This window comes from Anolis carolinensis, chromosome 4, assembly GCF_035594765.1.
Source record: "Anolis carolinensis isolate JA03-04 chromosome 4, rAnoCar3.1.pri, whole genome shotgun sequence".
Taxonomy (NCBI): Eukaryota; Metazoa; Chordata; class Lepidosauria; order Squamata; family Dactyloidae; genus Anolis; species Anolis carolinensis.
The window spans coordinates 213,418,898-213,443,958 of NC_085844.1; the positions used below are offsets into that span (position 1 = coordinate 213,418,898).

The 25,061-nt window shown below is 39.2% G+C and overlaps 1 protein-coding gene across 2 annotated transcripts; it reads left to right on the forward strand.

Annotated features, from left to right (window-relative positions):
- Positions 1-452: 452 nt before the first annotated feature.
- Positions 453-22,180, forward strand: klhl12 (kelch like family member 12). 2 transcript variants are annotated; one of them, XR_506299.3, is made up of 13 exons: positions 453-686; positions 2,530-2,769; positions 4,921-5,074; positions 5,550-5,767; positions 6,737-6,886; positions 7,972-8,086; positions 11,071-11,177; positions 12,430-12,625; positions 15,841-15,999; positions 17,432-17,530; positions 18,256-18,442; positions 20,432-21,045; positions 21,709-22,180. XR_506299.3 is itself a non-coding variant. In XM_003220465.4 (12 exons), the coding sequence occupies exons 2-12, from the start codon at positions 2,587-2,589 to the stop codon at positions 20,556-20,558; spliced, it is 1,695 nt and encodes a 564-aa protein (XP_003220513.1). In that variant the 5' UTR covers positions 453-686; positions 2,530-2,586; the 3' UTR covers positions 20,559-22,180. The 2 variants fall into 2 exon arrangements, 1 of the variants encoding a protein (XP_003220513.1); XM_003220465.4 differs by having other exon boundaries at positions 20,432-22,180.
- The last annotated feature ends 2,881 nt before the right edge of the window (positions 22,181-25,061 follow it).

Below are 25,061 nucleotides of genomic sequence, written 5' to 3' on the forward strand. Positions count from 1 at the left end.
TGGCTGCGTGGAAAGGCCCTGAGTCCACACTGCCATAGATCCCAGTTCAAGGCAGAGAATGTGCGATTTTATTCAGCTGTGTGGAAGGAGCCCTAAGGAGCAAATCTCGCGCATTCTCCAGTCTCTTCCGCTTGACTGAGGCCCCCTTCCACACAGCTGAATAAAATCCCACATTATCTGCTTTGAACTGGAATATGTGGCAGTGTGGACTCATATAACCCAGTTCAAAGCAGACGCTGTGGGATTTTCTGCCTTGATATTGTGGATTATATGGCTGTGTGGAAGGGCCCTCAAGTCTTTATCACAACGCGGAGGCCGAGACGTAGGGCCTCCCTGTTGCCTGGCAACCACAACGAATCCCTCCGCCGTGAGACGCCCTTCAGACGCCGCTAGGCGGCGAGGCCTCTCTTCACGCTGTTGAAACCAAGGAGCGGCGTCCTCGCGGCTCGGTGTCTCTGGTGACGTCATCCAGGCGCGCCTGATGCGGCGGCAAAGGAAGGGGAGGAGAAAGAGGAAGGAGCGGGACGGGCGGGCCGCAGGAGCCGGGACTCTCTCCCCTCCCTCCCCGCAGCACGGGCGGAGGGGCTCCTGGGAGGCGGAGATGCGGCCCGGCCGGCCCCTTGCCGCCCGAGGAGGCTGAGCCGGGAGCCAGGCCTCTGGGCCGCCCCCCCAAGAGGGACCGTGAGGTAAAGGAAGGAACTTCCCCGACCCAGCAGCACTTGGCGGCCTCTGTTGTTATCAGCGATTTGTCACTGAGGGCATTCCCTATTGGAAAATAAAGTATTCCGTTTTGTACGTGGGCTCCTCTACAGCAGGCATGGGCAAACTTGGGCCTTCCCTCCAAGTGTTTTGGACGTCAGCTCCCACAATTCCTAACAGCCTCAGCCGCTTAAGAGACTGAGGGGGGAAATGAAAGGGCCTGAGGCTGTTGGGAATTGTGGGAGTTGAACTCCAAAACACCTAGAGGGAAGGCCCAAATTTGCCCATGCCTACTATAAACGAGAAGAGTCAGAAACGACTATGCGACTGAGCAGCAGCAACTATAAACAACCAAAGAGCTGCGGTGCAAGGAACATCCTGTATATGGTGCTGTGTAATAATAATAATAATAATAATAATAAACTGTAGTTATATCCCGCTCTATTGCCTCATGGGGTGTACATTAAATGGGACATACACTCCCAATGGGGTGTACATTAAAGCCAAAAAATGAAGGCATTATTAAATGTTGAACTTGTGGCTTTTGGTCCACCATGTATTTACATCCCTAATGAAATATCGTGGAGTCTAAACATGAAAGTCATTCATGTTATATATACACCATATATATGGGGGGAGAGAGAGAGAGAGAAATAGCCTGGAGGTAATTTTATGTGCAGTATTTTTAATAATGTGTATGAAACACTGGTATATATTGAACAATCAGAAAGCAAAGATGACACTATATCAGTCAGGGCAGTTAAAATAATAATATAAGTTTATTTTTATATCTCGCCAACCATCTCCCTAAAGGGACTCAGGGTGGCTCACAGGCAGGACCAAGCCCAGGACATACAATAAAGTTCAGCTAAAAACGCAGTTAAAACATGGTAGTATATACATAACAGACCAATTAAAACACAATTAAAAACAACAAAATATACAAACAACATTATAACTATGTCAAACCAAACAGCAAACAGCTACCAGGAAATGAATATGGACAAGTAGTGTCAAAACAACATTAAGTCTACAGTATAGATGCATCCTAGATGCACCCAGATACATCTTTCACTAAAAGATGTACCGGAGACTTGATTTTTAAAAAAAAAACTATTTTCAAATTTTAGATGGTTGAATCCATGGATAGGGGAGGGCCAGCTGTATTTTGAAAATCGGAATGTATCTTTTGATACCCTTATAACTTCTATACTAAAATTATATGTACCGTGTGTATATATATCACACACAAAGACACGCACAGTATAATAGGAAGATTTTAAAGCAATAGAAATTTATGTTTAACCTAGGCACGTTCTGAGTGTTCCTCGCTCTGTCTCCCTGGACTATCACTGCTCCACCTTTATCATATCTTGTTCTTGCGTCTAATGTTTGTATTATCTTAGTCTGAAGCTCTGTATTGTGTTCGTGTCCTATAATTCACCTGCGCATTTGAAAGAAAACAAATATTTAATAATTGATCATTCTGAGTTACATTGGAATGTAATGTTTTTAAATATTTTAATGTGCATTAATTTTAATTCCTAATTCAAATGTTTTAATTGTATGTTGTTTTAAGGCATTGAATAGTTGCCTATATGTGAAGCTGCCTTGAGTCCCCTTCGGGGTTGAGAAAGGTGAGGTATAAATCAGGTAAATTAAATAAATAAATATATGATTAGAAGAGTCTGGGGCAGTTAGAAAAGAGCAAAGTGCTCTACAAGTTAATTTATAAATATGTACAGGAGAGACAAAGTTCCTTATTCTTCATCTTTAGACTTTGTTAAATTTGGCCTCATGTTCACCAGTGAAACATTCTTTTCCTCACAGGTTACTGATACGTTGAACCTGCTTCCACAGCTCTCTTGTTGGCTGAAGTAACTCACTATGGCTCCTAAAGATATCATGACTAATTCTCATGCCAAATCCATTCTCAATGCAATGAATTCTCTGCGAAAAAGTAACACATTATGTGATGTGACCCTTCGTGTGGAACAAAAATACTTTCCAGCCCATCGGATTGTGCTAGCTGCTTGCAGTGACTACTTCTGTGCTATGTTCACCAGTGAGGTATGCAAGGTGCACAAAAGCTGCTTTTATTCCTGCAAATAAGAACATTGTTTGCAGTGCAGATTTAATGGTGCATAATGGCATTAATGCTAAAATCGTGTGTGCGCTTCTGAGAGTAATTCCTATTGAACTCACTGGGATTTCTTCAAAGTGAAGATGTAAAAGATTGGGTAGCATGGTTGCAGTTGTGTACTATCTTGGACTTAAAAGGATGAGACTTGCTGCTAAGTCAGTATGCCAATTTCCAGACCGCGATAATGAATATACATTTATTTATGTATAAGAAATCAAAGCTGCCATATAGTGAATGAACTGTCATCGGAAACATAATTTATTGGAGAAAAAAAGCATTTTCTAATGTCTTGGTGCTTTCTAGATACATCTAATAGAGTTATTAGAATTTCCTAGAAAGTAACAGGACATGAGATAATGCTATTTTTTCTTCACAATTCACAAGTATGACTGCAAATTTCAACTCCTTGAGTTAAGTGTATTAAGAATTGCTAAAAGTAAGATATTATAGGTAAAGATAATTTTAGCAATACAGTTGTAATTATAATGTCAGGTGCAGGCAGTTTTAATATGTATTATTTGTATATTTCTGCTAAGTGAAATGATCAGTTTGGCACCTTTCATTTCTTGTAACTATATACTTGTGATCAGGGCTGTAGCGGGGTGTGTGTGATTAGGGGTTCAACCCCCCCCTCCCGAAATTTTTTCAGGTTTAAAAAAGAACCTGGTTTACTCATGAATTTTAAGTAGTTAACCAAATCCCCATGAGTGTCAACTGAAGTTTATCTGTTTTGAGTGTCCATTGAAGTTCATTGATGGAGCCTGATTTCTAAATTATTTTGCATTATGGAATTATTCTTCATGCTTCGCTAAAAAAATAAGTTTCACACACCCTCTCCCTGAATTTTTTTCTGGTTATGGCCCTGCTTGTGATCATAAACCTCTGAACATACTTGGGAAGTGTTTTTTTTGTTTGTTTGTTTGTTTTACAGGTAAAACTTTTTTCACTGCTCAAGGGCTAGAAGGCCAGCAATGGACTGTGTCCACTTACTTGAAAATTAGCTATCTTTTTTTAGTTCTCTCCTCCTGTGTAAATGGCAACATTGGTATATAGCCTTCCATTTTGATGCATCATCATCCTACTCCAGAGCAGAAATTCAGACTTCTCTTAATTCATCTTACTGTCGTAACAAAATAGCTTTATACATATAAGTCAGAAAAAAACACAAATTCTACACATTTTTCTAATCATTTGGTCTCTTCTGGCAATGCTTACTTGAATAACTTGAACAATAGACTCACAATTTTTTTTACAATTGTTATATGCATAGTATCATATTAAAAGTCATTCCTGTTACATGTTCACAACATAATTTAAGTATTGCAAGATCTTCAGAGAAGAACTTGAGTTGTTTTTTTAAGCAAAAGAGATTGAAATGCAAAAGAAGGAAAGAAAATACAGTACTTCATTAGTGAGGGTTAAACTGCATACTTCTGAATGTTTCATTATTTTATGTAATTAAGCTTTTCTAAATAAACACAATTGTGTATGTGTGTGTTTGTGTATATACACAGAGACATCACATTATCATTTACTTTATTACCTGCCTCTCCTTACAGCTCGAGGCAGAGTACATCATTTAGCAAGGTAAAACAAAGTACATATAACAAATATATATAAAATGCAGATTACAATTCACATGTTGAAATTGGCTGGGTAAGTCTGCACATTCACATTTCTAGATTGTCTCTCAGCTCACAACCCACAACAAATACTATGTTTGTGTGACCAGAAAGGAAGCTTTACAAATGTTGCTTCTTTTTTCAGTCTTGGATCAAAAATGACTGATACAGATAAAGTTATGAAGCAAGCTACTGATAAGCATTTTTTAAAAAAATATTTTTACACATTTTTATTCTTTTCATTGAAATTTTACTGTTGTATTTTCTTTTCACCTGTCGAGTCCAGGTGTTCGCTATACTTTCCATTTGATGAAATCCTGTAGGCTTTAAAAAAACTACTTCCTTTCTCTATCCTATTGCTTACCTAAACATTGAACTTCAGTTTTCAAAATCTAGTAGAAGTCATTACTATAATAACTAGAAAATAACATTATTTTTCTAATTTATAATTTGCAGCTTTCAGAGAAGGATAAACCCTATGTAGATATCCAAGGTCTAACAGCCTCAACAATGGAAATACTGCTGGACTTTGTGTACACAGAAACTGTTCATGTCACAGTGGAGAATGTTCAAGAGTTGCTCCCAGCAGCCTGTCTACTTCAGCTAAAAGGTAATAGTAAATAGTGATGGAACACTTCGTAGCATCATTGAACCTTGTTCCTATATTCACACATCATAGTGAACCAAACATAGCCCTAAGATTTCTGGTTTATGGAGCCTCTTCTTCTGCAAGCAGAACTAATTAGCCAGCACACAACAATACATGGGTTCATACTTGACAAACTGGAATTCTCTTGAATTTTGGCTTGCTGTCTGAATGTAGTTGATATAAAGTAGTTCTTAAGAGAAGAACATGCTTTATTTCAGTTGCAACTGAACCTGTTGCAGACTACTACTGGAAAATAAAAGACTAAGAAAACAAGGATGGGTTTATGTCCATCAAATTAGCCTGTACAAGAGATACTATTTTCAACTCTGCTTTCATTTTTTTTCACTTTAAAAGAGAATCTGGTTCTCTGAAATTCTTCTCATATCAGTTGCTTAATCACTTATGTATGAACTGTGATTTCATTTTTCCCACACAGGAGTAAAGCAGGCTTGTTGTGAATTCTTGGAAAGCCAACTGGATCCATCCAACTGTCTGGGCATCCGAGATTTTGCTGAAACACACAATTGTGTTGACTTAATGCAGGCAGCTGAAGTCTTCAGCCAGAAGCACTTCCCAGATGTAGTTCAGCATGAGGAGTTTATACTTCTGAATCAAGAAGAAGTGGAAAAGCTCATCAAATGTGATGAAATACAGGTAAAAGAGGGTTTGTCACAGGAAAGCAATAACTGACATATCACACAGTCAACAAGGAAAATAGTTGTTATATTATCAGTGCAAGAGCATCCAAAAACTGGATGTTTTAAAACCTGTCTAGCATTTTGTCCAATTTAGAGTGCTGTGGTAAATGTGGCAAGCAGTTCGTGGGTGAACTTCACTAAAATTTCCAGGGATGTCTGTGATGTAGTAAACAGCTAAAATTAACAAGTGTTCAGAAATAATGTTGAGCAACATTGAGCTTAATGGTAAATCAAGTATTATTTTTAATAGGAGAGAGATGTGGGTTGATAACAATGGAAATCTACAAATAACCTTTCTAGTTATTTGTAAAAAAAAATGGTTAAAAGTTGCTAATTACAACTAATCAATTTGAATGAAACCAGGAAGCATTTTTCTCTTGAATACAGTTAGCCATTGCTTGGAGAGTTAGAAATTGATACTTTTTCTTTGCTACAAAATAATTCTGCTGGGAAAACAACTGGTTTATATTTGTGTAAGTTGTTGAAATTGTTACAGCAATTATTACTTGTAGTTAAGAAATATTTACTTTAGAAAATCTTTAGAATCATGTTGTATACACTGAAACAGTGTATAAAAACTGTCATAGCCGAGGTTTCAATCCTAATCCCATCTGTGCTTTGACCGCATTATTTACCTTTTCAAGCAAACAAGAAATATATTTTTGTATTACATTCATGCTGTTGCTTACCTTGAATGTTAGGAAGTGTATCTTATGTCTTCACGCATTACATACTTGCTTCTTTTGGGACAGTTATGCAACAAAGTTACACTTCCCCCATAAAAATCTGTCCCCATTGAAAGGGAATTGTCTTCCCAACTTTCAAACATCAGAAGCACAATCTATGCTTCTGAAATAGTATTTTCTCCTTAGCCAAAATAATCTCTTCTGCGAAAAATTGGTTTGTGTCATGCCTTTTCTTACAGGTTGATTCTGAAGAGCCTGTCTTTGAGGCAGTTATTAATTGGGTGAAGCACTCAAAGAAAGAACGGGAAGCATCCCTGCCGGAGCTGCTACAATATGTCCGCATGCCACTTCTCACCCCACGCTACATCACTGACGTCATAGACACTGAGGTAAGGTCTGCTGTTTTATTGAGCAGTTTGTAAAATTGGTCTGATAAGGAGCCGGCAATGAAGTACTCTCCATTGCCATGCTTTAGACTCACCTAATCCTTGACAATTTGACATGATGGTGGGAGTAGTAGTCTATAACATTGCTGAAACACTAGGGTCTATTTCATTATTGGCATTACTGAACTAAAAGTTCATATTTCTCTGAATGTATCTTCAGTGAGTATAGATTAATGTGTTCTCAAACACTCATTCAGAATAATCATAGGTCCATCTCTCACTAGGGTTTTTTAATTTATGAAATACCTCAAAGGTAAAATGAATTCCTTTAAATTGTAACTATTTTTTTACCTTTGTCCGATAAGGACAAGTGTTCATGTTGGAAGCAGCAGCAGATCCTGTGACTCACAGCCAGAGAAGTAAGAAAGAAATCTGATTTCAGAATTTTGTTGCTAATGAAGAGCTGATCTAAGTTTTGTCCAATAAGACAGCAAAGATGTCTGGACTATATCTTTCTTTCCACGCCCAAGTAATATGTTTTCATCTTCAATTCATACTAATAACGTTCTTCAAATAGCTCCCAAAATGTGGGTCTCTCTTTACAGGGCATTAGTCTGTCTCACTCTATGTTCTCCTTCCACCAGCAGCAAAAACATTTTTATTCAGATCAGATTTAGGTACTGAACTGGTTATTGTAGAAGAATATTTTAATGTTGGGGAGCTGCACTTCTGTTCTCATTGTTGCATTTAAAAATTTAAACTGGTTCTAAATAAAAAATAGCATTTTAATTTTTAAAACACTTTTTTGATATTTTTTCTCTTAGCTACCATAATCAGTGTGGAACAGCATACAGACATATCTGTCTTTCTCCATCAAAAATTATTTGGAGAGGGATGGGAACTTATTTGTATTACTCTTTGCGTCACATTGTTATACCAAACCTTTTTTTCAGGTATAGGTAGAAAATCTTATAGATGCTACTATTGCATATCTGGAGCAGAAAAAATTTCCTAACCTTATATAATTAAATGGAGTTGCAAATTTTTTCTAACCTGTAAAAATAATCTTCCCTATATATCGTCCTCAGCCTTTTATTAGATGCAGTTTGCAATGCAGAGACCTTGTAGATGAAGCTAAGAAGTTTCATTTAAGGCCTGAGCTTCGAAGCCAAATGCAGGGACCTAGAACCAGAGCACGTTTAGGTAAGTATATTTTTAGGTAAAATATTTTTGGAAATAGTGTTAAAATGGTGGTGCCATCTGGCCCACCCAAAAATGAATAATTTGTTGTTTTAGTGTTGCAACTTATTTTGGACCTTTTGGACCTATTTTGGATGAGTTAAAAGAGAAATATAAAACAAGTTGTAACTCCTTATGAATCATATATGGATATAAAAAATTAGTGAGCTTCATGCATTGCGAGGAAACATACAGATTCAGAAAGCTTTTAACCTTCTTTAACTCATATCTTTATAGGAATCAGATTTTCAGTTCAAAGGTGAACACCACCACATATGTAGTAAAAAATATCACTGTCTATAAAAGATAAGGTAGCAGAAGGTTTTAGGAAGCCCAAGATTTATAGGAGCTATAAAATGATGATCATAATCTTGAGAGAGGAGAAAACAAAGTGTGCTGAGAACCCCCAAAATATCCCTGTGAGGGCTATACACTCTAATGAGCATGCAATGATGAGCGATTGACTATAGCAAGGCTTTTTCAACTCGCAATCTCCGTTTTGCTTGAGAAATGTATACGTGACCCCAGATATGTAAAATATGTATACAAATCATACCTTTACTGATAATAAAGCATACATTTATTGTAAAACAGTTGGTTATTTTTAAGCAGTCTCTCCTCTGTGCAAAGAATTCAAAGAGAAATAAGCTCTCATAGCTGCTGACTTCACTGGCAGATATGTCAGTTGAGGAATTTAGGAAGGGGGGAATAAGAAGCACAAGTGGGACACCTGACTCAGGAGGCAAAATGGCTGAAACAGAAAAAGAAGGATGTAGTCTAGACTCAACACCTCCCTCTCTCATTGTGACAAAAACCCACCAGGAGGGAAAGGGATACACATGCACACATGATTTCCAAGATGGAATGGGAATTAACCTCTCCCCTCCCTCCCCCCCCCCCCCCCCCCCGGTTCCCATGATGGGAAGGAAAGAAAAGGGAAAGGCCCCAGACTCCCAAAATGGGAAGGAAAGAAGAGACCCCAGTTGGGAACAAAAGGGAAAAAAAACCAAGATTCCCAAATAGATCAACACACTCACAATACAGGAAGAGAGGGAGAGGACCACAAGACTCTAGTAAGAACAAAAGGAAGACAACACACTCACAGGCAAGAGTGGCACTCTGTCTGCCCCACAAGCCTCTAGGGCTAGCAGAGGCAACAAGGTTTGCAGAGACAGTCTGGCTCAGAATAAGATGTTTCTTATCTCCCTCCTCCCTCCCTCGCCCCCACTCTTGGCCCCGCCCTGTCAGAACTCTGCCACTTGGGGTTGCCACCCAAACTTTAAGAAGCTTTGAACTGATGTGATGTCAATTCCAGGATTTCTAATGTAGCAGGTTCTAGGAAAAGTAGGAACTACTAGCCTGATGTCAGGTTCTGAAAGAGGGGGTAATTGACTATATTATAGGGAATCTTCAGTGGTACAAAAAAATTCTCAGGCATCTGTCACCTCTCAGGATGTGTAAGGATATGTTAATGCAATGTCCTACTGGCTTGCAAATAGGTCTGTAAAAGTTTTTTCATGCAAATATTATTGCTAGCGTATATCTGTATATGCTGATACTGAATATTTGACCTTAAAGAAAATTAGCCTATGTTTCCCTGCCTGCTTGCCTGAAAGCTATTCTTAATTATGAAAGGCAGTCAGGTAAAATATTGCTGACAAGCCTGTATGGATGATAAATACCATTTTTACATGTGTTTCCAGAAAAATGTAACACTGGACATTTGATAAATGAGTTCATGAGAAGACACTGGCTTAGTACTGTAATATTAAATTACTCAATTGAAGCATTACACAGAGGAGGGATTCTGATTGAAAATGGTAAAACTGTGAAAGGATATCAAAACTTGTGGTTGATTTTATGAGCTGAACCTTTTGCCTGATTTGACATTTTTTCTTACTATATTTAGATATTGTAATCCTGAAACATCTTAATACATTTTAAATTTGTTGATATTCTCTGGATGTTCAGGAAGTGAAATGACTGCTTGTGGTTTATTTCAAAAGCTGCCATTATTTCATGAACCATCCTGTGTAGCTTGAAAATCACTTTCTGATTGGAGTAATTAGCTGGAACCAATAGAATGAATTCAACAAAAGCAAGAGTAGAAAAATCAGCAGGAAACAAAGCTGAAATATACAGCTGCAACATGGGCAAAAGGGATATGAAGATTACATGGCTCAAGATAAAACATGAGTCATCATGATAACAGTACTGAAAAGAAAGGAAAAAATATTAGCCTTAAATTAGCAGATGTGGCTTTCCATTTTGCATTAAAATACCACTAGATTGCCACATTGATTTTCTTTGAATAAATGCAGGGGAAGAGGCAGCTTGACTGTTAAAAAGCTGCTAGCAGGCTGCTGACATGAGGTTCATTGGTTTCAGGAGCCACCGTAGAAAAATAACAAAATGCAGAAGTATATTTCATTGGATAATTGTGTTTGTTTATTATAAGGATGGAGAACCTGTAGTCTTCCATATTATGGTGAACTCCAGTTTCTAGCAAGAGTGGGCCGTGATCAAATGACAATAATTAAGAGTTTAACAATATCTGGAGACACCCTACTTTATATTGTATTGGATACAAGCGGGTTTTCCTCGCTTACATTTCGTATTTGCTGAATTGTGACCTAATTTAAGTACTTTTTAGAGGTGGGGGGGACCTCAAAACATATTGCTTGTTGAACCTCTCCCATCTGTTTTGTTGCTAGATTTTAAGAGGCTGAGCAGTTTTATCACGAGTTCTTTAAAGTTAGCATATCACTCAACAGTACCCTAGTAAATCAACTCTTTGTGGCTAAGGAAAGTAAGTGAATTCAAGGAGAATGAAAAGAGTGCTATGAAACTGTATTTATACTCAAGCCTTTCTCAAAACAAATGACAAAAGGATTTCTTTTTGGCAACCTATTGGAGTATTGACATTCCAGTGATCTGTTTTCACACAGGTGCCAATGAGGTGCTTTTAGTAATTGGAGGTTTTGGAAGTCAGCAGTCACCTATTGATGTGGTGGAGAAATATGATCCAAAAACACAGGAATGGAGCTTCTTACCCGTATGTAATTGTCTGCTTTTATTGTGTGTGGATAGATGTGTGTACACTTTAACATGGGATGGGCAATTTCTCCAGGTTCTGTGGGACACACATGAGGAGGCAGTCACAGCAGAATTCTGGGGTTTGTAGATTAGGGACATGCCTTTAAACTGCTCATCCAGAGAAGCCCTGGGCCTCCCTAAACTACAAACCCCAGAATTCTGCAGGAGGCAGTCACAGCATTTAAAGTGGATTAAAGTGAATAAATGCTCAAGTGTGATGAGGCATATTGAGAAAATGCATGTGAAATGCCTTGAAAGCATTCCTACAATAAAAACAGGGAGTGGGTGAAGTACAGCCTCAAATGTGTTGTTTGACTGCAACTCACCACACCCCTCGCCATTGGCTATGAATCAAAGGGTTGCTGAGAGTTGAAGTTCCACATCTGAAGGGCCATACTTTGCCCACCCCAATATAAATAAATAGTTATAAGAAAGACTTCTATAGCTGCACAGATGAAGATTCTGCAGTGTTCCAGATAAAATTTCAACCTATTTATATTCCCAAAGCCATTCAAAATCAGACAGTTTCTTTCTAAATCCCCTAGTGACTTGTTTCCTGCCTATCAGAAGAATTTACTACTCACTGCGTTCTATTTAGGACTTTCTTAATTGTATGCAAGGAAATGATGAAGTGAATATGTGAAAAGGATGAACTCTGTCACATTGGTTCATTGTGATGAGCAATCCTGTACAGGCAGTATCCGATTTGCAAACATCTGACTTACAAATGACTCATAGTTAAAAATGGGGTTAGACAACAAGAAGTGAGAGAAATTTACGCCTAGGAAGGGAAATTTACTCCTGAAAGAGTTACCATGGGAAAAATGTGTCTCCACTGAAGCTTTATCATCAATCTTTGTTCACAACAAGCCAAGTTTGTCAAAATCCAGTTGTCACAGGGACAGAAAGTGAGATGAAATATTTTAAACGGGCACAGACAGCAAAACAAACACCACAGAGGTGTTAACCCTTCCCTATGCTATCCAAAGCATATATATGGCTTGAATTACATTTTAAAAATCTATCTGTTTTGACTTACATACAAATTCAACTTAAGAACAAACTTACAAAACCTATCTTGTTTGTAAATTGGGGACTGCCTGTACCTATATAGCCTCTTTGTATGATGGTAGTTGGAAATGCTAGTGGCAGTGCTATTTAGAAATGTCATCATTTATTGGTTCCATTGTTTTTATTTCAACACACCTTAGAGCATCAGCCGTAAAAGACGCTATGTTGCCACAGTTTCCTTGCATGATCGGATATATGTAATCGGTGGTTACGATGGCCGTTCTCGTCTTAGCTCCGTAGAATGTTTGGATTATACATCTGATGAAGACAGTATCTGGTACTCTGTGGCTCCTATGAATGTTCGACGGGGCCTCGCAGGGGCCACTACTTTGGGAGGTATTTATTTTCTTCTCTCCTGTTTACATTCACTATTTGAATCTTTAGGAAATTGAACCAATGCAGGAATTTGGTCTTTATGGTAATGATGGTGGTGATGGCATTAACAGCAATCGGATCTTATGACTTAGGATGACTCTGTGAATGAAGGGACCTCTAAATCAACAGCCCTGCTCAGTCTAACAAACTCTGTGGCTTCCTTGACTGAGTCTATTCATCTGTAATTTGGTCTTCCTCTTTTCCTGCTTTCTTTTACCTCACCAAGCATTATTGTTTTTTTCTATGGAGTCAGGTTTTCTCATTATATATCCAGACATGACATGGTCGTATTGACTTCTAGGCAGAGTTCAGGCTTGATTTGCTCTAGGACCCATTAGTTTGTCTTTTGGAAGCCCAGTACATCCACAGGACTCCCCTCCAGCACCATAGTTTAATTGAATAATAATAATAATAATAATAATAATAATAATAATAATAATAATAATAATCTTTATTTATACCCCGCCACTATCTCCCCAATGGGGACTCGGAGCGGCTTACATGGGGCCATGCCCAAAACAATACAATATAACAGAATATAAAAAGAACAACAAATCATAACACATTGAACAATACAATAAATGATAATATACATTACAACGCAAAATCAGAAGAACAATAAAAACAATTGATTCTTTTGCTATCAGCTTTCTTCTCTGTCCAGCTTTTACAACCGTATATGGAAATTGGAAATACAATGGCATGGACAAGCCTGACTTTGGTATTAAATGCTGTATCTTGACACCTGGGGAACTTGTCTAGTTCTTTCATAGCTATGCTTCCCAGTCCCAGTTTTCTTCTAACATCTTGAGCCAAGATACAGGAAATCTCAGTGCCTTTATTGGGTGCTTTAGAATTACATGGATAATCTGTGGTCATTATTTTTGTTTTCTTAATGTTCTATTTTAAACCTGCCTTTGCGCTTTCTTCTTTGATTTTCCTCAGTAATCATTTTGATTCTTTTCTATTTGCTGATAGTAGTAAGATTTTATAGGCATATCTTCAGTTGTTGGTCTTTTTTCCTACATTTTTCACACCTCCTTCCTCACAGTCTAGTCCAGTTTAGCGTACAATACAGTAAACGTATAAATTAAACAGATGCGTGATAAAAAGCAGCCTGGCTATCTACTTGCAAAGTAGAAAGCACTAGTTTTTGCTGTAAACCATCATAGCAATAGCCTCTTGCCCTGAATACAGATTATGCAATAGGAGAATCAAATGTTGTGGTACGCCAATTTCTTTAAAAACGGTCCATTGCTTTCATGATTGGTACAATCAAAGACTTTGCGGTAATCTATAAAGCTTAAGCTGGTCAGTCGTGTGGCCAATTGGGTAATAGGGTGGCAAGCTGTGCTCAATAGGGTCACACTCCCCCTTAAGGCACAAGTCCGCAGCTTGGAGGGGCTCCTGGACTCAGCGCTGATTCTTGATGTTCAGATGTCGGCGGTGGCCGGGAGGGCCTTTGCACAGTTAAAACTTGTGCACCAGCTGTGACCGTACCTTGTGAAGTCTGACTTGGCCATGGTGGTCCACGTCTTAGTTACCTCCAGGTTGGATTACTGCAATGCACTCTAAGTGGGGCTGCCTTTGAAGACCATTTGGAAACTAGAGCTGGTACAAAGATCAGTGGCCAGATTAAGAACGGGAGCAAGCTACAGAGAGCGGTCAACCCTCCTGTTCAAGCAGCTCCACTGGCTACCTATAAGTTTCCAGGCCCAATTCAAGGTGCAGGTTATTACTTATAAAGCCTTAAACGGTTCAGAACCTGCCTATCTCCACGATCGCCTCCTCTACGAACCTGCGTGGGCCCTAAGATCTTCCAGGGAGGCCCTTCTCTCGCTTCCACCTCTGGTCAAGGGAGAGGGCCTTCTCGGTGGTGGCCCCCCAGCTCTGGAACTCTCTCCCCAGGGAGATTAGGTTGGCTCCTTCATTGCCCATCTTCCACCAAGAATTGAAAATGTGGATGTTCCGGTGCGCGTTTGAGGGAATAAGCCCATCAGACATGCAATCTATTTACAAATATGTATGGCACTTTATCACTGTTCCTCACTCTATATGTTTTAGCACTTTAATGGAACTGTTTCCTTGTTCTTTCCCTATTTGCCCTGATTTTATCTATGGATCTTTCGGAGCTCTTGCACTAGTCACCCTCTGCTGTATGTAGTAATCGACGCTCAGACTTTTAAAGTAACTGTTATGTTATGTTGCTTATACCTTTGTTATATTGAAGCTTTTAAGTTGGGGAGAAACACTTCTTTTAAAATGTCTTTATTACCCAATTATATTTTTCTATCAAGTTTTCCTGGTCTAAATTCGTATTTCTTATTTTTAACTCACCAAAAATCTATGTTACATTGTGCAAGACAAAAAGAACTGTTCAAGTGATTAGTTATAATTTGGATGAATGGCAGATTGGGGTTTCTGGATCTCATTTATCTTTTAAGACGTTCTAAAAGAAAGAAGTAGAGTGCTTTAGTCATAACAGTAATGTTCAGTACTGGTTGTCTTTGGAGAACAAGGATTTACATTTAGAATCAGTGAGAGGAAGTTCTTTTGGGGATTATCAGCACAGACATCAAACAACACATTTTCTACAGAACACATTTCAAATCTGACATAAATGGAAAGAGGTTTGCTCTAGTTCCTTTTACTGTCATAATGTCATCCATCATTATGTGAAAAAGATGTTTTTGGCATAGAAAGGATGGAAACTAGCAAAATTTTACAGCAAAAGAACTTCTTTGTTGGCTGTAGTCAAATACTGTATTGATAAAATATTGGATAGTAGTTTTTGGGGAAAATGTAGTAAATATGTGATAGGGCTATTTCATGTTGCTTGTTTCCTCAGAATTAGATTTTTTGAAATAAATACGGTACAAATTTATTCGAGCTTTTATAGCATCTGAATACAGTACCTAAAAGGAAAATTATTTTTCTTGTGTATTTTTTTCTTCTTTCTTCATAAAAATTATATTTTTTGAGTTTGGTTCCCGTATGTAGATGATCTTCTTGTGTTTTGGTTTCCCATTAAAGAATTTTAATTGATTTTTCATTGTGATTTCTTGTTAGAATACTCTAGCAAGGATTCAGTTACAAAGTTACGGATGGTTAGGGCAAAGAAGTGGCTTGCCATTGAAATATGTAACTCTAGTTCATATTCTGATACTGTGTTACAGACATGATCTATGTTTCTGGAGGTTTTGATGGAAGCCGGCGTCACACCAGTATGGAAAGATATGATCCCAACATTGATCAGTGGAGCATGCTGGGAGATATGCAGACAGCTCGAGAAGGAGCAGGGCTGGTGGTTGCTAATAATGTTATCTACTGTCTTGGTAAGTAACCTTAGGGCAAGGATGGGAATAACTTTCGGCCTCAGTTTCATAGAAGTGTATAGGGATTGCAATCTGGTTGGGAGCGAGAGGCAAAATATCAGCATATTTTAAATTACAAATGTCACTATTAGGAGCAAAGCATTAGAACTCCTTCAAGTAGAAAGAGGATGCACAGACGCAAAGACAGTATCATGAACAGGTCATCTCCGTTTAAGAGACCTCATAGTACTTAATTTGGCAAGGAGATCAGAGGGGCCCCATCTCTGCATTAGAATCTCTTCCACTTTATATATATTAATAATCATGTTCTGCTGAAAAAGGATAAAACATTATTTTGCATGTGCCCGTAATATTTGCAAGTTCTCTGCTACTCTATTGGGTTCATCAAAGCATATTATTCCCTGAAATGTCTCTAGATTTAGAATTCAAGGAGCAGATAGTAGTACCTGGAATTGAATCCAGGATTTTTCTTCCATGAATGGAAGGACTGTGATCACCAGGTGCCTCTTTGGTTTTTTAGTATCTCCCTACACCGCATCACCGCTCAGCCTGTTTAGTAGGCCCACAAACCTATTTGGCATTTTTAGGGTGCTGAAGGGATTATTGTTGAAACAAGGGGGCAAGAAGTCCATTCCCAACAGTCCAGTTGAAAATAACTCAATCTGGATTCAGCTCTGTGTCTTTAAAGGTAGAAAAGAATCAAAGATCAGTTGCTTTGCAGGTTGGAACAGAGAATTTATTAGACCGCATCACTCCTACAGGTTTATTAATTTAAGAGATAGCTTGGTTACAATTCAAGTACTGTTGTTCTAAAGCAATCCTTTTGGAATTCTTAAGAATTCATCAGCACAGTGATGTGTGCCTGATATCTGAAAATAGAAATTAGATGGTTTCATGAGTATCTAGTTGAAATGTATCTGAGGAAGTTAAATTGATGTTTCTTGAAACTTCTCTGAGCAACTGTCTGAAATATTTTGACAGTATCCTGAATAATAATGCAAAACAAAATTAAAATTGAAATGCTGCCTTCTAGGATAATCCTGATTTTTGTTCACTGTTGTGTTAAGAACCTGACAGCTTTACCTACTAAAGCATAAAGAGAAAGCTAACACATAACATCTTCCTGTGAGTAATGTATGCAGTATTTTCAGCTCATTTTTATAGAAATGTCAGAATCCAGTTCCTCTGAAGGAAATTCAGAAAGGTTTGTCCCACTGCCTTTTAATTTTATAATTGCTTGTCAGCAGTATTGTAAGTTTGCTTTTGTCTTCATCCTAGCTCATATGTGATTATTTTCTGTCTGCCTTGTGCAGATGCTATATTTGTAGTCAGAGATCTTTGTCTTCATTTCTGATGTGTTACCAATCCCAAGCCTTTGATTCCTAGGTGAAATCAATAAACATGTTTATTGCTTTCTGCTATGTGTTTTCAGGTGGCTATGATGGTCTAAACATCTTAAATTCTGTGGAGCGATATGATCCTCACACGGGACATTGGACAAATGTCACTCCGATGGCCACCAAACGTTCAGGTGAGATACCTGATGGGGTGCAAAGCTATGAAATACAATGTATAAACTCTATTCCTGGAAGCTCTTCTTTCCGGAACATTGTCATACAATTGCAGTTAGCTGTTAGATATCTTCAAGTAAGATGAATGGCAGAAACAATCTGTGTATTGAAATATTTTTAATCAACAATTTTCTCTTATTTCTTCATGTAGACCTATTCCTAAAAAGCAGTGGTTTTTTCAAATGATTGATTTCAAATGTGATACTCCTCCACCATTCAGTTTCTGACATCTACTCTTTCCAGTCTTTTCTGTCTTACACCCTTCATGGAGCACTTTAAATGCACAGTTTTCTTGAATGCATCTGAGCAAAGTTTAGACCAAGATTCTAAATGCTTTCAGGTTAACATAAATAAAACCCACTGTAATTCTCCTGTATCCCACAGCTGCCTAGCTGATTTTGCAACAAGTGGCAAGATCATGAGTTGATCAATGTTTGATGAATGCCTCATCAGTACAGTATTTGTGTGCTTATGGAGTAAGTGGCTGCACTAGGAAATGCACTCTCATAACCTCTAGGAAAGTGCAACTATTTTATAGTACAGGGGATAATTTGTGTTGTATTTCTTCTGTCCTCTTAGCAGTGGTAGTGGCACACAGTCTACTTTGTACTTATAGAAAATCTCTTACTTTTAGACATGCTAAATGGTAAAAATCTCATGTACTCTTTGTGGTTTCTATTTGTAGGAGCTGGAGTAGCCTTGTTGAATGATCATATTTATGTGGTTGGGGGTTTCGATGGAACAGCACATCTGTCCTCTGTAGAAGCATATAACATTCGCACTGACTCCTGGACAACAGTGACCAGCATGACTACTCCTCGCTGTTATGTGGGTGCAACAGTGCTGAGGGGAAGGCTTTATGCCATAGCAGGGTAAGCAGGGCAAGCTTCCTCTTCTGGAAAAGATAGGAGGGGTCAGCAGGAACAGTAGAGGGAACTAAACTGAAGCTTTCTTCATTTTGTGGGCTATATAAACATGTTCACCCTCTTTCACATTTGGTTAGTTCGCTCCGAAGCACTCCCTTTGTGGTTTGTTTGGATATATGCCCCCCCTCCCTTTTGCACACAGAGACAACGTTTTTAGACAGAGGGTTGATTGCTATCTGTTGTGAGTGCTTTGATTGTGTTTTCCTACATGGAAGTGGATTGGATTGCATGGCCTACGTGGTCTCTTCTAATTCAATGAATCTATAGTTCTAAGAAGTGTTGCATGTCTCGTTGTTTGTCATCTCATCCGTCATCTAATTTCTGCCCCCATTTTGTGCACCAACGGATAATTGGCAGTCAGATTGCTTCCATATTTTCCATTCCCACTTGTTCAAATCATGGGGCAATAGTCTCCACCACATGAAGGAGAAAACCTTCCAGGTATACAGGTATATTAGTCCTTCTCCAAACCAACTCTCAGGCAATACATTCCTCATTTTCTTGCATATTTGTATGCGGAAGTGCATGGTGTAAATCAAAAGGATGTCTTATACAGATGGGTACTTCATTGCCTTTACACATATGGCATGGCAAATCAGTACAATAGCTTACTGAAATGCATAACATTAAATTATATTCTGATATTAGCATATGTACCCAGTGTTGCCAGGATATGCATTTTCTAAATATAGGATTCTGTGAAGAACTGACTTATTACTTGAATTTAGTTCTCTTAAGGACTCATTTTCCCTTCTTCAGCTCACTGCCATCTTTGCCTGGCTCTCTGAGAACGCTGCCCATAGAACATCTCCATAGCAACGTTTTGGCTATCCTAGAGTGTCTCTCTGCAGATGTTCTAGCCCTCTTCCATTTTTCATCTCTCCAGGTGTTTTGGAATACAGCTCCCACAATTCCTAACAGCCCACCAGCTGTTACAAATTATGGGAGTTGAAGTCCAAAACACCTAGAGGGCTGAAGTTTGCCCATGCTTGCTATATATCTATATACTGCCCTCTTGTGTTTGCATCTGAGCTCTCCATATATACATACCTATTTGTTTTTTTGAAGGGCCCACCCCCCAAAACAATGTAGATTTATTTAGTTGAAACTCCATCAGTAATTTACGTTGGATCATGAAGGACATATGTACCAAGTGTGTTCTAGATCCGTCAAGCCATGTAGGAGTCTTTGCAGAGCAAACATGCATGCATACTTTCCTAGAGATAGATTCCTACATTAAAAAGAACAAAGAAAAAATATAGGCACTGTAGCATAAGTGGATTGAGCTCACAGTATTCCCATTCCACTTGGCATGGAGACCCACTGGGTGAAGAGGGCATGGACAAGCCTTTGCCAAAGAGAATCACATTAGAACGACATGAAGACATGCAACAACAGTAATCTTCATCTGATTTAAAACAGATTGTTTTCCTTTTCCTCCCAAAGTACCAGCAGTCCCTGAGTTATAAACATACAACTCATGGTTAAGACAGGGGTGAGACAATAGGAAGTGAGACATTTACCCCTAAGAATGAAAATTCACTCCTGAAAGAGTTATCATGGGGAAAATGTGTCTCCATTGAAGTTTTATCACCAATCCTTGTTTCCACAATAAGTCAAATTTGTCAAAGTGAGGTGAAATCTTCTGAACAGGGGCACAAGCAGCAAAGGAAACACCACAGGGGTGTTAACCCTTCCCTGTGCTTCCCTATGCTATTTTAAGCATGCATATATGCAGAGAGATAGAGAGATTTACACTTTTTTAAAGTACCTGTTTTGACTTAGATACAAATTCAACTTAAGAACAAACCTACAGAACCTGTCCTTTTTGTAACTTGGGGACTATGAGTACTGACACGTCTGTACTGATTAAAAATGCATGCTTTCTAACTCCAGAATTCAGCATTTTGCTTCTAATCCTCTGTTTGCCTATAGGTATGACGGGAACTCCCTCCTGAGCAGCATTGAGTGTTACGACCCTATTATTGACAGCTGGGAAGTGGTAACATCACTGGGGACCCAACGTTGTGATGCTGGTGTTTGTGTGCTGCGGGAAAAGTGACTATAGAGAAGAACTGTGCAAGAACATTTCCAGAGAAGATAGGACAAAAAGTAGCAACTGACTTGGTGTTGTTGATCTTCTTGCTGTGGATGCAGTGACTTGCATTTGGCCTTTGCTGCACACCATGCAGCCCATCTTCCAAGCTACTGATTCCAATTCAGAAATGGACAAACAAAATAAACTACATATTGGCACTTTGAGCTGAAAATCAATAAAATACATGCCCCCCTGAGAATGAGATTTCAAAGCAACAAGGACACTTCTGCCTTTTGACCTGCTGAGTGCCTGGGATTAAGCAGCTCATCTTGGTTGTTTCTAAAGCATCGACACACAAGGAGATCTGCATATAGGTCCAAGGCTTAGAGTTGCTTGAGTTTTTCCATGCACATAATATGCTGCTGCGCTGGCGTGCTGATAAATGAACATTGTGTCTTTTTCAGGTTTGGCATTGACTTGCAGAAAGTATGGAAAGAAAAGTCAGCCATAGGTTAGTGCGTGCAGCTTACTAATGCAGTATGTCTTTTTAAAGTATTTTGACTTTCCAACTTCAAAACGGAACAGAGGGGAATGGGAACTCTGACCAATTGCAATATTCATTCTGCCTGCTGAAAGAATGGTGGTAGGAAAAGTATATTTTTATGTTGTCTGCTGGAGGCTGGATACAAATATTTGGGGGGGGGGGAGGGTGATCCACATTTTGTAAAGCAAAATCTGCCTTCACCTGTTCCTTTATCTAGACATCCTGAGTAGCAGCAAAACTGCGCCTGTAATAACTATATTATTGGGTGCTTGGGCAGAATAGAGGAGTGCAGATATGCATGTCTTTTCGGGGCTTGAGTGTCTGCCTCTTCCCCCTCCCCCTCCCCCCAAAAAATCCCAGAGCACCCCTTAATTGACACCAGTCACTTCAAAAGTCTGCATTGCAAGTAAGACTGGTGCCTAATGGCCCATGGAAGGCTGTCAGGCTCCATGTCCAGCATGGATACTCTCAGCACAGGATCTCTCTCACTTCATCTCTGCTTTTTAAAATACCGTTTTCTGTGCTGCTGTTTAAACAGTAGCAGCCAAAGTAGGAGCGTTAAAGGTCATGTACCTTTAAGAGCATACAAATGTTGCCAACACATTGTTTGTTTTCCTGTGCTCTTTCCAGATGCTGTCACAAGCAAAGATGGTGACCCTTGGCGTGAACTGGAATTCTTACATTTTTGCTCAAGGCCTCTTTCTGTAGTATCCTTTAGGATTCCCTTTCTTCCTGTCTATTTAAAAACCCTCTGGTGTGTATGCAGTGTATTAGGTGTGTGAAAATAAGTCACATTGCTAAAACAGACACATGAGCCTGTGGATAATGCCGCTCCACCCCTCGGTGATGTGCCCTGAACCTTCAGCATGACCCTAAAGCTCTCCTTGATCAACTGAGCCTCTTCTGTGTTGCCCAATCAGGAACCAAGGGGTGAATGTATTTATTTTCTTGGGTGCTGTGGACTTCTTGCTTGGGGGGTGTGGTAGCATGGGATTATGATGCACTTTCAAACAACACTTGAGTTTATAAAGTCTGTCCTATCACGCCAGTGTTTGTGATTCATTTCTTATGTATTTTTTAATAAAAGTATCTCTGGTGAGTAGTTTGTCTCTTCAGGAAGGTTGGCTTTATTCTTGGGGTTCTCCATCCAGCCTGTGTTAAAAAGTCAAACATGGCATAATCATATGAGTCGCCTCTACTCAGAACTGCACAGAGACATTGAATCTAAATTAGCTCTCTTTTATCTGAGGTACTTTTAGTAGATTATTTTTAAACAGGCACAAATACATTTTCATTTTCCGCAAGCTAAAATGAGAATACTAAATCCCTATAACAAAATCTGAAATGCACCTTACCTTAATTGGTTGTACACTCTAGATGACTTGCCTTCCATTATTTCATCCTATGATACAACTAATCTATTGTATATTACTAGTTAGTGGTGATGACAAAAAACACTTGTGGTTTTTTTTCCCCAATGTGCTTAGCCCAATGAAAACACACCGTAGTGCGGGTCCAGCTCATTTCTCTCTGAACAAAGAAAGGTGTAGGAAATGTTTTTCAAAGCTAGCACAAAGCCAGCATAACAGTAACTAGATGGTTATGCATTTTCTTGTGAAAATTAACAGAGCAGTTACTACTATTTGCATCTACAGAACATATCATTGCTAAAAACTCAGAAGCAGGACTGTGTCAGGATTTAAGATCCATCAATGCAGATTTGTTGCAAATGGAAAATAATTTAAAATAATTACCTTACTCTGAAAATCTGTAATACAAAGGGGGGGGGGGGCAGAGGAATTCTTCAAGTTTGACACCACTTCAACGGTCATGGCTCAATTCTTATGGGTTCATGAGCGCTGTAGTTTGGTGCATAATTTGGTGAGGCCCCAGCACTCTGGCAGAGAAGGCCACAGACATTGTAAAATGCATAAAATTATGCTGTATAAAATGACCTCCAAGCTATGTATATAAGGTGCATATGAAACAAATGGATTTCATGTTTAGACTTTGGTCCCACCTCAAAGATATTTCACTATATTATTTACATTATACACCAACAATTTTAAAAATCATATATCCTATATACAGGTTAAGTATCCCGTATCAAAGATGCTCCTAGTCACCTTGGATAAGGGATACTTAACCTGTATACATACTTCACAATCCAAAATTATGTACTTTGTTGGCTGAGAAAATGACACCTTTGCTTTTTTGATGGTTCAGTGCACACAAACGTCTCATGTACAACATTATTAAAAATATAAACATTAAAATGTATAAAATAACATTTGGGCTTTGTGTATAAAGTGCATATAAAACATAAACAGATGTTGTGTTTAGACTTGGGTCCTATCTCCAAAACATAAATATATATGGAAATAGCTGAAAATAATAATTTTAGAATCCTAAATGCTTCTGGAACATGGCCATACAGCCTGGAAAACTCACAGCAACCCAGTTGGGGTCCTAAGCATTCGGGATCAGGGAGACTCAACCAATTATGATGATAACTGTCATATCTATATCTATACATACATAAAAGTTAAAATCTGTATGTGTGTATGTGGCAGGAGTGTCCACTTCACTGATAGACTTTTGCCTCCACAAACTGTTTTAACCCACAGTGCTGAGGAGCCACCAAAGCCCTCCTTCCAAGGTTACAGCAAGCCAGTGTTTCTTTCTCCTTTGGAGTGGAATTTGCATGACTCCGCCCTCCATTAACCTTTTGCTACCCTTTCCTATGGCACACAGCAACTGAACATACTAGAGAGAGCGGCTTGGGGAGAATTCACCGTGATTTATAGGAGTTGTAGGGACTGGGATGTATGGTTCACCTGCAATCTAAGAGCACTCTAAACCCCACCAACGATGGACCTGGAACTAACTTAGCACACAGACCCAACACGGTCAACTTTGCATACTGGCTGGGTTTGGGCGTGACTGACCTTGACCTCCAAAAGTTATAGTTCACCCATATTGAAAGAACACTGAACTCTGCCAAAGACGGATCTGGACCAAACTTGGCACAACATGGCCAACTATGCATACAGGTGGATTTGGGGGTGAATGACCTTGGCTCTGGAAGTTATAGTTCGCCCTTATTCAGAAAGCACTGAACCCAGCCAAAGACGGATCTGGATCAAACTTGACACACACACTCAAAATGGCCAACTGTGCATACAGGCAGGGTTTGGGGGAGATTGTCTTTGGCATATGGGAGTTGTAGTTCACCCTTATCCAAAGAGCACTGAATCCAGCTGACGTCACATCTGGACCAAACTTGGCACACAGACCCAACATGGCCAAATGTGCATACAGGCAGGATTTGATGTTGATTGACATTTACTCTGGGAGTTGGAGTTTACCTTTTATCCACAGAGCATTGAACCCAGCCAACTTGGGATCTGGACCAAATTTGGCGCACACACCCAACATGGCCAACTGCATACAGTCCTGGTTTGGGGATGATTGACTTAGGATCTGGGAGTAGTAGTTCATCCAGAGAGTACCGAACCCAGCTGGCGATGGATCTGGCCAACTACGAACATGGCCAACTGCGAATACTGCCAGGGTTTGGGAGTGACTGCCCTGGGAATCTGGGAGTTGTAGTTCACCCTTATCCAGAGAGCTCAGAACATCGGATCTGGACCAAAGACCCCAAATGGCCAACTTTTGGATACAGATGGGGCTTGGGAAGGACTGACACGATTTTGGGAATTGTTGTTGAACCACATCCATATGCATTTTCCAAGAAGCATTCATAAAAAGAAAAACAAAAGTAAAGGTTGAGCTTTTCCTAATCAATTGTGTTAAACATTACCAACGTCTACCCCAAGCTAGTATAGAACCTTATAAAATAAAATGGAGAACAGAATACAATAGTACAGGAACTAGAACAGGACAGAACAAGAGGCGACCCCATCTAACTCCCAGCCTCTTCCTGCTGCTTTGCCCCGTCCCTCCCTCCCGCCCGCCCGCCC

Excerpts from the sequence above, each read along its gene's own strand:
- klhl12 (XM_003220465.4), top strand. The coding sequence starts at position 2,587 with ATGGCTCCTAAAGATATCATGACTAATTCTCATGCCAAATCCATTCTC. Across the intron at positions 5,768-6,736 it reads TCAAATGTGATGAAATACAG|GTTGATTCTGAAGAGCCTGT; the intron begins GTAAAAGAGGGT and ends CTTTTCTTACAG. Across the intron at positions 16,000-17,431 it reads TAATGTTATCTACTGTCTTG|GTGGCTATGATGGTCTAAAC; the intron begins GTAAGTAACCTT and ends ATGTGTTTTCAG.